Source organism: Ornithodoros turicata, chromosome 4 (genome assembly GCF_037126465.1).
Source record: "Ornithodoros turicata isolate Travis chromosome 4, ASM3712646v1, whole genome shotgun sequence".
Taxonomy (NCBI): Eukaryota; Metazoa; Arthropoda; class Arachnida; order Ixodida; family Argasidae; genus Ornithodoros; species Ornithodoros turicata.
In genome coordinates, this window is record NC_088204.1 from 4,854,062 (window position 1) to 4,866,085 (window position 12,024).

Below are 12,024 nucleotides of genomic sequence, written 5' to 3' on the forward strand. Positions count from 1 at the left end.
TTTTCTTTTCTTTGTTCTTTTTTGTTAGTTATCTACAGCGAGTAGTTGCTCCTGCACATCCTTCAATGTTTGAGTAGCTTTCGGCAGTCAAACACAGTGCAGAGTCTGGTTTTCTGCTTTAATTTGAGTAGAACGTGAAGAAAAACAACGTGCAAGTTTCCGGCGATGCAGAATCAAAAATAACAAAGACGGTTAAGAGCATCAGCTGTTTACTATATACATTAAAAACAAGACTTTCGTGCAGTAGGCTGCACTTCTTCAGGTTTGAGGACCTGTTACAAGTGGTGAAGCATATATCAAAAAACCAAGTCACATGGTACAAGAGAAAAGGGTAAGGGTGAAGAGAACTACAAACGCGATTTTTGTTTTTCATTTTCATTTTTGTTGATATTTGTATCGCGTTTGTAGTTCTCTTCACCCTTACCCTTTTCTCTTGTACCATGTGACTTGGTTTTTTGATATATGCTTCACCACTTGTAACAGGTCCTCAAACCTGAAGAAGTGCAGCCTACTGCACGAAAGTCTTGTTTTTAATGTATATAGTAAACAGCTGATGCTCTTAACCGTCTTTGTTATTTTTAATTTGAGTAGTAAAAACCCATTGAAGCCTCGTCAAGCAACTGGGAAGAGTCTAGTTTCTGAGCTATACTGAGCTGCGGCATCCCGCTTGGCCTGCGAGCCGTTCCAAAGATGACAAGCGTTTGGTTGGACCCCTTTCTGGGACCTCGTAGAAATGTATACAGGCAGCGGCATAAAGTGTCCATACGGCCACGGGGACAGCAATAGCTCGGATAATTAGGCTCGTACTAACCATTTTATGAGGAAGTTTGAGCAGAAAATGAGTCTTCTTTCAAAGTTTCATCATTGCGAGGCACGTAAGCATTGCTGGAAGCACATGAGCAGGTCCGACGTTTACATCTAGATGCCTCATATCATACATAGAGCCTGAAGTTTTACGGTTTTACCCGATTCTTCCCCGAATTTGCACCCCGAATTGAAGGTTCACCCTTTAGGGTGAAACCCGATTTTTACCCGGCAAATTCCCTTCACTGGGATGTCTGTAGGAATGCATTAACTTACTTGTTTTGCAGCAAATGCAGTTACATCACCGTTTGTACCAAGCCATTACAGTTAGTTTGAGCAACTGAGCCCGATTTCTGCCCGAATTTAGCATACCGGGAGTTTTTTCACCCGAATTCGCATGAATTTAGTGCACACGTTTATTTACCCGATTTTTACCCCCCCAAATTTAGAAAGAAATATTTCCCGAAAACTTCAGGCTCTAAATTCATACAGCATACTTGCAGAACAAAGGGAGCTTGGAATGTTTTGAGCAACATGGACTGCACAAATGTTAAAAGCATAGATTGTTGCGCACTTTCCTAGGCTAGCGTTCAGACCAGGGGACGATCAAAGGGAGGGTCCCGACCCCGCCCCTCAGAAAAACCCTGGATCCGCCCCTGGTTCAGACTACACCACTAGCACACCACTGCTGTCTGTGATGTCATGATGATGAGGAAAGTCATAGCGAGTACTACATGACTATGCAATAGTCAGAGCTATGAAATTAGCATGTTCAAAGCGCCGACATCTTGAGAACCGTGAAAGAACGGGTTTTGCCAAGTTGTAAAGTGCTTGTAAATGTCATTAAGTTTGTAGTTCTATGGAACATCAGGTTGAAGGGTACAGCTGCATAATCAAATGTTTGAGTTCCCTTGTGGGGTAAAGTTGTAATGCTGTTACTTTTATGAAATGAATACATGCACAGTAGTTTCCTGTGCACAGTTTCTGCAATGCCGATGTTGCTGTTTATGTTATTAAGAACTCGAGTGATCTGTACACAGGTATAGTGTGCGAAGACTATATTCATTGTTTTAAAGTGAATACTGTGGGTACTAAAAGATAACAAAGAGAAGGTCCCACACTTCCAGTACCCTTTAAACAAATTAAAAAATGTTAAAATGTTAAAGATGTCTAAGGCTGTAGTGTACCCAAGTCACAAAAACATTTTTGTCTGTGTTCTGGTATAAGCGTGTTAAGCTACCTCGCTTCGGCTGGCTGGATATCGCTGCTGCAGAGGACAAAGCATGAGGTCTTCACGTGTTTTGGCTTCGGTTTCAGGTTTTTCTAAAATTTTTCATTTTTTTATCTGCGTGGGCTGAGCTGGAGAGGTTCAACATTTTTCTCGGCATCCATGTTAATAGGTACATACTTGAACTATGAGTGCGTAGGCAGAAATGTCTAATCCTAGTCAGTTTTTCTTTTTATGCTTTGTTTTTGTTGAGCTCTGTTAGCGTTTTTAAAGGATTTAGTTTTACAGGACAGAAGTGCTGCAGTGGAGAGTTGTCACAATTGATCCGTGCACAGTTTAAAAGCACAGTGTTTCAGAGTATTTGCAGTGGTGCTACAAATCGTCTTCAATGCATGATCTCGGCATGCTGCGCGTGTGTGTGTTAGTACACTCACGTCGATCCAGATGGTAAAGAATCCTTATCTGTATGTCTTTTTTGTTTTCGTTTTTTTCTTTTTCCTGTGTGTCAACCAACCTTGTGCAAGCCTAGGGTTGTAGTAATGCATGATCTGTTTCGATACTCGTGACAGGTGATCAACGTGTTTGTGCGTATCACTCCAAGTATGCAGCTTCCAGACTTTTGTTGTTTGACTTCCTCCCTGAGTGGTCAAGAGTCGTATATTGAAGTTGTTTACCAGTTGAAGAGACAGAAAAGTATAATTGCTTGAACTGTTGTTAAATAAATTGTTCTTTCATTGCAAGTATTTTTGAAATCGCATTTCAATTGGTGTGGTGGGAAAAATATTATCCCTATAAACAGCCAGAGTAAGGAAAAAAAAAAGAGCTCTGCTCCACTTGACGGCACCGTGAGGTTTTAGGATTTCTGGAGGAGCAACCTTGTGCCACGCAGCACAAGCGTTGGATTTATTAACATTTGCCCACTACTTGACTTTCTTACCGTATTTGTGTTATTGTATCTGTAATCGAAAGGGAGGGGATCGAGGTTGGTGTCATATTAGAGCCCGTGTGACATTAATGGGATTCCTAAAATAGAATAGCCGTGTATGCAGCGTGCAAAAGGCAAAGTGGCATTCATCGCCCATAAAATCGTCGTCTGCTCTGTCACCTCGCTGCAACTGTACTAGCTCTATGGCGTGCGGGATGTGCAACGAGTATTCCTATCGAGCCACTGTCGATCGCTTTACAAAGACGCACTGGTGAGTTTGTAATGGCCAATTTACTAGACGTTCCTTCGATCGTATGTATAAGAAGCAAAGGAAAAAAGCTACCCCTCCCCCGCGCTTTTTTATAGCAGACGAAGCCGTTGAAACGGACAGCGCCAGCGCCACCGCCGTTGGCGACGCCAGCGCTCCTAACGTACTCGCTGGCGTTGCTCATTCTTCCCCTCTCACTCGGCCAATTCGTATGCGTTAAAATACGCATGGCAACGCTTCCCCAAAGGCGAGTGCGGGAAATTTGCGCGTTGGATTACGCTTTGCGAAGTGCTAAATCCGCTTTTCGTGTTTTGGCGACGTAGCACCGCGGCCGAGCTGTCTTCCGATGGATTATCTCTCTCGTTTCTGCTGGTCCACAAGCCATTTCTTTGGCTGACCGCTCTCCTCGTGGAGTGGAGTGTGTGTGTTTTGGGATCTGCGCGTCTGTTGATATAACAGTGCATGTGCTTCTATGCGCGCTGTGTGTGCACAGTTGAAGAATGTCGACCAATTCGCCGAAGTTGTCACGGATGTCTCGGCCAATCAAGCCCGTGCCCACGAGGCTGCCACTTAGAGGGGGACGCCGACACACGTTGGCCAACGTTTTACGGCAAGTTTGCGTCTTTGCTTGTTGCTCGTAATCCAGTTTAGTAATTACACGTAATTGGATAATGGTAATGTGATTCCTGCAAGTCAAAGGCTACACGCGCTGCTCTAGTGAGCATGTTACGGTGTTTGAATTACGCGATGCGAAAGTAACAGACGCTTTGCTGTCAGTGTCCAGTGGTGTGATAAGAGGTCATTAGATATGTTGGTGTGAAGCGTACCCGTAGAGCTACTTTTGATCTACGAGTTTTGGAGATCTCGGGGCGTCTGCGAAGATGTTTCTTTTTTCTTGCGCACTGAAGCATTGACGTCAAATGAAATCTCATCCCGAAAAAGAGTCTCCAGTAAGCAAGCAGCTGGTGATGTTTGTGTACACGGCATCTTCCTTGTTTGCTTTTCCTGGTTTGAGTACCGCGACAAAAGGGGAAAGGACTTCTGGAAATGCGTAAAACGCAAAGGAGCGGGGAGGAAACATACTTTCTCCGTGCATCTTTTATACTTTGCCGCGTTAAACTTTCTGGTATCCCAGATTATTTTTCTCCCGGAAAAAGATTAGTGTGACATCCACCTACAAAGCGAGTGTTTCATACATCTTTCTGATCCCTGTGGCCGCCGCGAGGGGTCGCATGCAATGTTTAGCCAACTGAATAAATAGTAACAATAGTGATGGAATATCGCGTGGTGATTTATATAGTAGCCGTACGAAGAAAGGCTTGCTAAATAAAAAGCAGTGGGAGCATTCACGCTATTGTCAAATATGCGAAAGTGTCAGAGTGGAGTGAGAAGTGTGCGGATAAGCAGACGACAGTGCGCGGGCTGACAGATGAAAGCGGCAGAAGTGTTTATCGGTCAGCGTCCAGTGTCGAGATATGGTCGATAGTCGAAGTGGGACATTTGTTACGTTTGAAACTTATGATACACGAGATAACGACGCGTAACTCCTCCAATAGTTTCTCGAACTCTCGTACGTCCCACGGTTGATCATCTTAGTGACAGAGGAGCGCATCTAGTTGTCGTCTGCATTATTGCGTTCTGCAAAGTGGTGAATGCTTCAATGTGTATCGGCAAGAGAACGCGAACTCTTGCATCATGCGAAGGATATCTCTGTTCGTTACAAGGTAACGTTTACGTTTGTACAATATAAAACAGAACTGCCAGCGGATATTTTCAAAGTGCACGAAAGATAGTTGCCGCGTAGAGTTGGACGCCATTATACTCATTGGTTTCTCCAGACCCCCCCAACTCCCCTAAGGCGACACCACCTCGTGGGGGGGGGGGGGGGGGGGAGCAGAGTGATTTCTGCTTTAGACACATGTCAGCAAAGGCGCACAAAGTTGTTACAGCATAACTGAACTAATGATCTCCCACCCCAATTTGCGATTTTTCCCCCGTGCTTGCGATTCTGGATCAGCCACTACCATTACTTCCTCTGCTGTGTATTTAAGGCCTTCAACCTGGCCAAGACTGCGTCCCATAATATTTACAGTACGAGTGTTCATTACGAAAAGTGCTTCAAAGTTTTGCAAGAAACCTGCTCACGAAATACAAACTTTCAAGTCGTTCCCTAGCGGCAGAAACAGGGCTAACAGCCACAGCCTCCATCCTTTCACTGCGCGTCCGTAAGGACTATTCTCCAGACGTCGCGAACGCACAATATGCTTTTCTGCACAGGCCTACGCATCAAAAGTTACGCTGTTTGTCTTTCGTTTCGCTCGCAGTACCTACGTAAGAGAATGTTTATTTGCATAAGATGCACGCAACGAAGCAAACACAGTATACCTAATGGTCCTGCGGCCTTTGCGCTAGTGATAACAAAGAAGAAAGAAAAAAAAGCTCCCGTTGATGATACCTAATGCGAAACAGGAAAACGAACATGTTTTCCTTCATAATGACGCTTTTGCGTCTTTGTCTGCCTTAATTAGCGCTGCTGCCAGCAGTTCATCTACAAAGGTCTAAGTGCGGGAGTGTCAAACTTCGAACCACCTTGTGAGCAAAACAGATGGAGCAATGAGAGCGCACAAACCCGTAAGAGTAATTTCGGAACCCGTGCCTGGTTTTTACGGTTTCCTTCTGTCGTCTGCTTTCGGAGCGGGCGCGTGACTCCCATGTGGTTTGTGGTATAATGGGGAGAATCCAGCGCGGTAATGAACCGGTTGACTGTGATTAATGAGCAGTATCATTATGATAAGAGCGGATGCATTCAAATGACGAGGAATGATAGATGATGTAGCTAAAAGGAGTGGACGGAAGGGGCCAACGTTCTTTGTTTGGAATAGATAATTTCTCATTATTTTCACTGGAGGCGAGATTGCGAAGTGAAGGAAGGGGGCCGTGTGCAAGTAGGATTTGCGAAGTTCGCTCTCGTATGTAAGGAGTTGAAATGTTTTTGTTCTTTGGGGACTGGCGTTATGTTCCACTTGCTAATTTCAAAGAAGAATACCTAATGAAAATGTCCTCTTGGTTCGAACTTCGCAAATTAAAACTACTATAACAAGAAGCGTGCACAGTATGCACTTCTGCACCTGCTTTCTCCATATATAATTTGTGTGTTGTTGGTCAGTGTGTGCATCGAACTGCCCACGGCTACAGTATAACGTTCGGAACACGCTAGAAATAATTTCGCAATTTCGGATTGATCCGTTGTACTTTTCATTGGTTTCCTCGGCGTTTACTGAGAAAAGCAGCTGCATCGTTGTTGAAGTCCAGTGTAATGTCGGAGTTGAAAGTCGCACGAAAGCTATAGCTCTGTTGCGTGAACACAACGGCGCATCTGGCATCATTGAATTACAAGCAGCTGTGTCACCTCACATTCACGCTGTAGGGGGTGTACCGTGGAAGTGGCTTTACAGCTGATTGCATAGAGTTCCTTTCGGCCGTGGTGGCTAAAACGCCAGAGGGCTTCATCTGTTACCTCTGAAGAACGTTTTCCGCGCAAGGATGACGCGAATGCTATTCAGAACGGTCAGGTCGTCGGTCGGAACTTCAGGTCGTCGTGTCCGTTCTGCAGCATCGTCGAGAGCTGTGAGAAATCTCTGGGTAACGTGTTACATGGGCATGCGCCATTTACTCACCTTCACCCCTCACCCTTCACACTCAAGGCACGAAAGTCACTTGCGACCCTTCACTAACCTTCGAAAACTTGACGGACCTCACAAGTCCTTCACCTCTATATATTCCTTCAACCCAATAGTACCAATACCTCACTGCGGCTTTGGTACACCAGTGATACCAGCGACCTCTACACCTCATCCCATCTTGGTCCTTATACCGCACGAGTTCATCGCTGTCAGTCACCGTGTACACACTTTGCAAGGACATCAGAAACGCGACAGGTGCGGACGCTGAGCAGGGACACTGGTTGCCTGAAGACAAAGTCGTGGGTTCGAACCCCCGTGTTGTTGGGTAACGCCGTGTTCGCTTAGGAGGGATAAAAGCAGTATACCGACATGCCGAGGAGCAGGTTCCACGTCCTCCACGTCGTATGTCCAGAGGGAATCTACTCGACAGACCAGATTAGAGAGACGATATAATTCGTTCGTCTAGAAATTCACTTCCCGGACGTTGATCCAGCTTGATCAGCAAGGAACTTACACGCTGGTCAATAGAGTAAAAAGATCTGGAGGAAAGGGTAAAGGGTGTTCAGCTCATAAACACGAGTTGTATTGAATGCTCATGTCACATTATCTTTGCTTCTCTCTTTTTCTTTTTTTTTTTTCTTCCGGAATTTACTGTGGCCTCCTGCTTCGCAAACAAGCCAGCGTCGACTTTTGAGGCTGGCTTTGCTTTGGCTTTTCCAGCACGTTCAGGTCAGTTCAGCGTGTAGGTCCACACACGCCCATATAAAGAGACGATGACGAGGTGGGGCTGATGCCTGTGGAAGTCCACGTTTGAATTGCGGTTGTAGAAGGACCGCAGAGTTGCGACATTGCCGAACCAGGAGGCGATCTACATTTCGTACCTGTACCCGGAAGCGTCTCACCTGTACCCTTTCATTAATTAGTAGACACAAGACTATTATACTACTTCCTGCAGCATGTATTAAGCACGTGCCCCTCCCGTCGTAGCTAAGGGAGGGCATAGTCGTGACGTTTCGGGTCGGAGGTCTCGTTGGGCGTCGGGATCGTGCGCACGGCGGCACGTTTGTGCAGGAGGCGGCTTGGTCGCTTGCACGTGGCCCTATAAGGGCAGTTTGCGAGCACGACGTCGTTTGCGTGCAACTATGAGAGCACGTACGATAACGAAGAGAAGCTTTGGAAGAGGCTCGTGGTATATGTATAACCATGAGGGACCGTGGTATGACAGCGTTGGTGATAGCCAAGGTCGCGTGCTGGTGCTGAAGACTTAAAGGTAGTGGGTTCGAATCCTACCACCACAGTCTGTGCTGTGTGAGGTTTTTCCCCCGAGTTTCCCGAAGACTTTCCAAACGAATGTGGGCACAGTTTCCCCTTAAGTCGGCCCAGGACGCATACTAACCTCCCTGTTCCCCCTCGCCTTTCTGCTGTCCGCGTTCTCCATCTGTCCACGTCTGTATGCCACTCATAACCACAGTTGCTTCGCGGTGCTAACATGAATCAACAACAACAAAAAAAAAAAAGAAGGTATAATGCACAGTGGTCATGCGGGCGTATCTTGCCCCCTTGCCGTTCGTCGTGAACAGCAGTGCAGGAAGGAACGCATCGAGTAAAGACCTCTCTGCCCTCAAAGCTCTCTTCGCCGTTCTGGATACCGTATGACTTCGATCCTTATTGTGAAGGGGCTTATTATCTCATTCCCCGCGTCACTACCAGCAATGGGGTCATCATCTCACAATAAACACTCTTAAAAATGAGTTTCACCACATAGCATGCTCCTAGCCAACCATCATCCCGAATGACAGCGTTCTCACCCCTGATTTGTTGAAAACGGGAGGCGGAGCCTATTTTGTGACACTTATGCAGTTCATAATTGTCACAAAAATGGCGTACGCCTCCCGTTTCCAGCAAATCAGCGGAGAGAACGATGTCATTCGAGATGATGGTTGGCTAGGAGCGTGCTATGCGGTGAAGTTCTGTTTTAAGAGTGAATTTGTTGTTGTTCGAGTAAAGGACTGTTACTAGTATCGCGGACAGTCAAAACGAAACAAGCTTCTCTTTGCGTATCGTCAAAAAAAAAGAAAAAAAAAAGAAGAAGCCACTGAGGAATGAACGCTGGACATTTAAGGGTACGCTTTGGTGTGCATACAGTCGTAACCAAAAGGTTTGAGGCTGACATCATTGCAGAAAGCTTTGTAGTTTGCAAATCACCTGACCACTCTTCATGAGAGTGAATGCCAACAGCCAGTACAGAAACTAAAGTGCACTAACTCTCGTTGAAAGCAAAAAGTTATGTCTGTCTCACAACCTTGGGCCACGACTGTAGCCCCCGATTTACCGAATCCCCGCTCCACTTTCTACCGTTTCGAGCTCTATAATTTATTATCGGCACTCTATGGAATGCACACACACACGGTTTGAAATTCGCGCGCAGAAAAACACGCGCGCGCGAGGGTGAGGAAACGTGGGCGTCGTGACTTCCTTCTCTCCTATTGCAAAACTTTTGCGTCCCGCTACAAAGAATACGCGAGGAGGAGGTGTGAGAGAGGGCGCTGATACGTCACGGAAACGTCACGCGAGTCCACGAGGAGATTCTCCGGTTACGTTTTCTTTCCCCCCGGGTTTGTTGCTGAGCAGCGACCCTTGGAAATACGATGTCGATTTCGAAGGAAAGGGCTTGCAGGAGAGTTGTTTGTAGTCCAATATTTCTTTGGAGACACGTTTATTTCAACGACGTGAGAGAGCGAACTTTCTCTTTAAAGGGGCACACCGGCGACATGACCGAGCGTGTTTTTGGGCGTCCACTCTTGGTGGTATAGTCAAGGTCGTGCTCAACACTGGGAGGTGGTGGGTTCGAATCCTACCACTGTCTGACGCTTTCCCTGGGGTTTCCGACAGACTTTTCAGACGAATGTCGGTACAATTTCCCCTGAAGTCGGCCCAGGACGCACTCCTCTCTCCAGCTGTTCACGTCTGTAGGCCGTTCATAGCCACAGCGGTGCCGTTGCCTTACAGGAGGAAACCTTCTCTTCTCTTTCCTTCCTCAAGAGGGGTGAGAATGCTCCCATTGGTCTCCGCAAATGATTTCCCGCGACACAATTCCTCGATGAAAGTCACAGAAAATGTTAGCCAGCTGTAGTACTCGAACCCACATCTTCTGGATTGCCGCAATTCCTCGCGTATCCTCGCTCACTGCCGCGTCGCGTCTCTTGGAAAGAAGCGAAAGGAGACGCGGCAAATTTGCAGTTTCCTTCGCGCTTGAAGCGGGACGCAACTGAAATATCTCATTCATTTTTTGGATTGCCGCCAGGATAATGGCATTCTGCGAGGTTGACACTTTAGTACAGTTGCGTAGTCAGAGGGAGGCCCGCCTCACGGAATCGTACCTTCGGTACTGCATTTGAGAGAGGGAAAACGTGGTATATCTTCTCCTCCATGTAAAGTATCCGTAGAAACCTCTCCCGAAATATTTTGCTTCCTACGCTACTGCTTTATTGCCCCGAAACCCCTAGATGGCGCTCGGTGCTCTGAGGGTCACTGAATGTATGTACATCAGTGATGCAAAACTAGCGATAAATTGACTGTCGATAGTTTGGAAAAGCTATCGATTGTGAACTATCGATAGTTTTTACAATAATTGACTATCAACAGTATTGTTCTTTTTGTTTTTCTTTATAGCTAGATTTGGTTGGCATTATTGGTGATTTCGTTCCAGTCTCCGTTTTCGCACTTGCACAATGACAAAACGACAACAGAATCACGCGCGACGCAAGTTCGTTCCGTGTTTAGCTGTAATGTATGGATGATGCACTGCAAGCAACGAACGAAGATGCTCATCATAAAATCGTACGCACGCACTCATGAGACTGCAACGCCGCAGTCAATCCAATTCCGAGAGTGTCACGTGAACTTGCGGTGGTTTGAGGGGCTTGAGAAGCTCAGGGTCAGCGTTGGAGGGAAATCTGCTCTGAGCTGTATTGTAAAACTTGTATAGGAGCAAGGCAGATTCTTTTTCTATTTTTATCTGCTCCCCGATAGCTTTCCGATAGCCGACTATCGATAGTATACTATCAATATGGTACTATCGATAGTTTTCTTACTATTGATAGTTCGATTACACTAATGTACAGCTTGCGATATACTTGCCTGGAATCGACAGCTTGCAGGCCATCCGTCCTGGAATCTGCAGGCGTTGCAAGATTGATCGTTTCGGCTAATAAACGCGTGTACTGGGGTAGCATGCCGTACGTGTCTATTAGTTGGAAGTTGTGTCTATTACACTCACAATCTACAGGTGTCGCAATAGCACCTGTAGATTTCAGACAGGATAAACCGCAAGCTGTCGGTTCCAGACAAGTATGTCGCAAGCTGTACGTCCACTTTTGTTCCTGTTTTTACTCGCACATCGCGGCGGTGAATGTCTTGGGTGCGTATGTACGATTTGTATAAGGGTAGAAACGTAATTTGATCTTCAGTGCAACGTTTTGTTGCGTGACGTCCATATAAAAGAGTCGATAAAGGATGCAGAGGGACTGGAAAGGCGTGGGAAAGGCCAGTTTTAGCTTCTTTGAAGCTTCGTTATTTATCAGTTGCCACTGAACGACTCTGGGGCGATAGGTTCTGGGACCTGACGACGTCCCAGAGTCCTATCATGGTACAAAAGTCAGCTGAGAAAGCTCTGCACGCGCCACCCTTTGGGTGCAGTTGGACACGATACGGGAACATACGTATAACTAATAAGCCTCTACCCGAGAAACGTCATCATGACGTTGGTTGACAGACTCAAAAACCGAAACAGATCGGAAGGAGAGAGCTGGCGGGTTCCACGAATGGGCACTTGTTCGCTGCCTCCCATTTAGGGTTGCCACCAGGCCGGTATTATACCGGCACGGCCGGTTATTTGCTTCCTCTGCCGGTTGCCGGTAGAAAGGTGATACCGGCAGCCTTTTGCCGGTATTTGTGGCTCAAGACCTTTCATAAGGGCTTTTACAGGGTTTTTCCTTCAACATTCCACTACAGCTTGAATAAATCTGGAGCACAGACCAAACTCCGCAGTCACCAGTCGTTTTCTTAGTTATTCATTATTATTATTATTAATTGTTATTATTATTATCATTGTTAT

General features: G+C 46.2%; 2 protein-coding genes across 2 annotated transcripts in view; both read left to right on the forward strand.

Moving 5' to 3' along the window:
- LOC135390777 (inactive phospholipase C-like protein 1) overlaps positions 1 to 2,772 on the forward strand; it is a 55,809-nt gene extending 53,037 nt beyond the window's left edge. Inside the window, exon 29 of the transcript XR_010421817.1 lies at positions 2,602 to 2,772. The gene's annotated coding sequence lies outside the window, so the exon portion shown is untranslated. The remainder of the gene's footprint in view (positions 1 to 2,601) is intronic.
- A 653-nt stretch (positions 2,773 to 3,425) lies between these two features.
- Positions 3,426 to 12,024, forward strand: part of LOC135390780 (3',5'-cyclic-AMP phosphodiesterase 4C-like) — a 381,323-nt gene continuing 372,724 nt past the window's right edge. Inside the window, exon 1 of the mRNA XM_064620674.1 lies at positions 3,426 to 3,835. Within this exon, the coding sequence (XP_064476744.1) occupies positions 3,726 to 3,835 (110 nt within the window). The 5' untranslated portion in view covers positions 3,426 to 3,725. The remainder of the gene's footprint in view (positions 3,836 to 12,024) is intronic.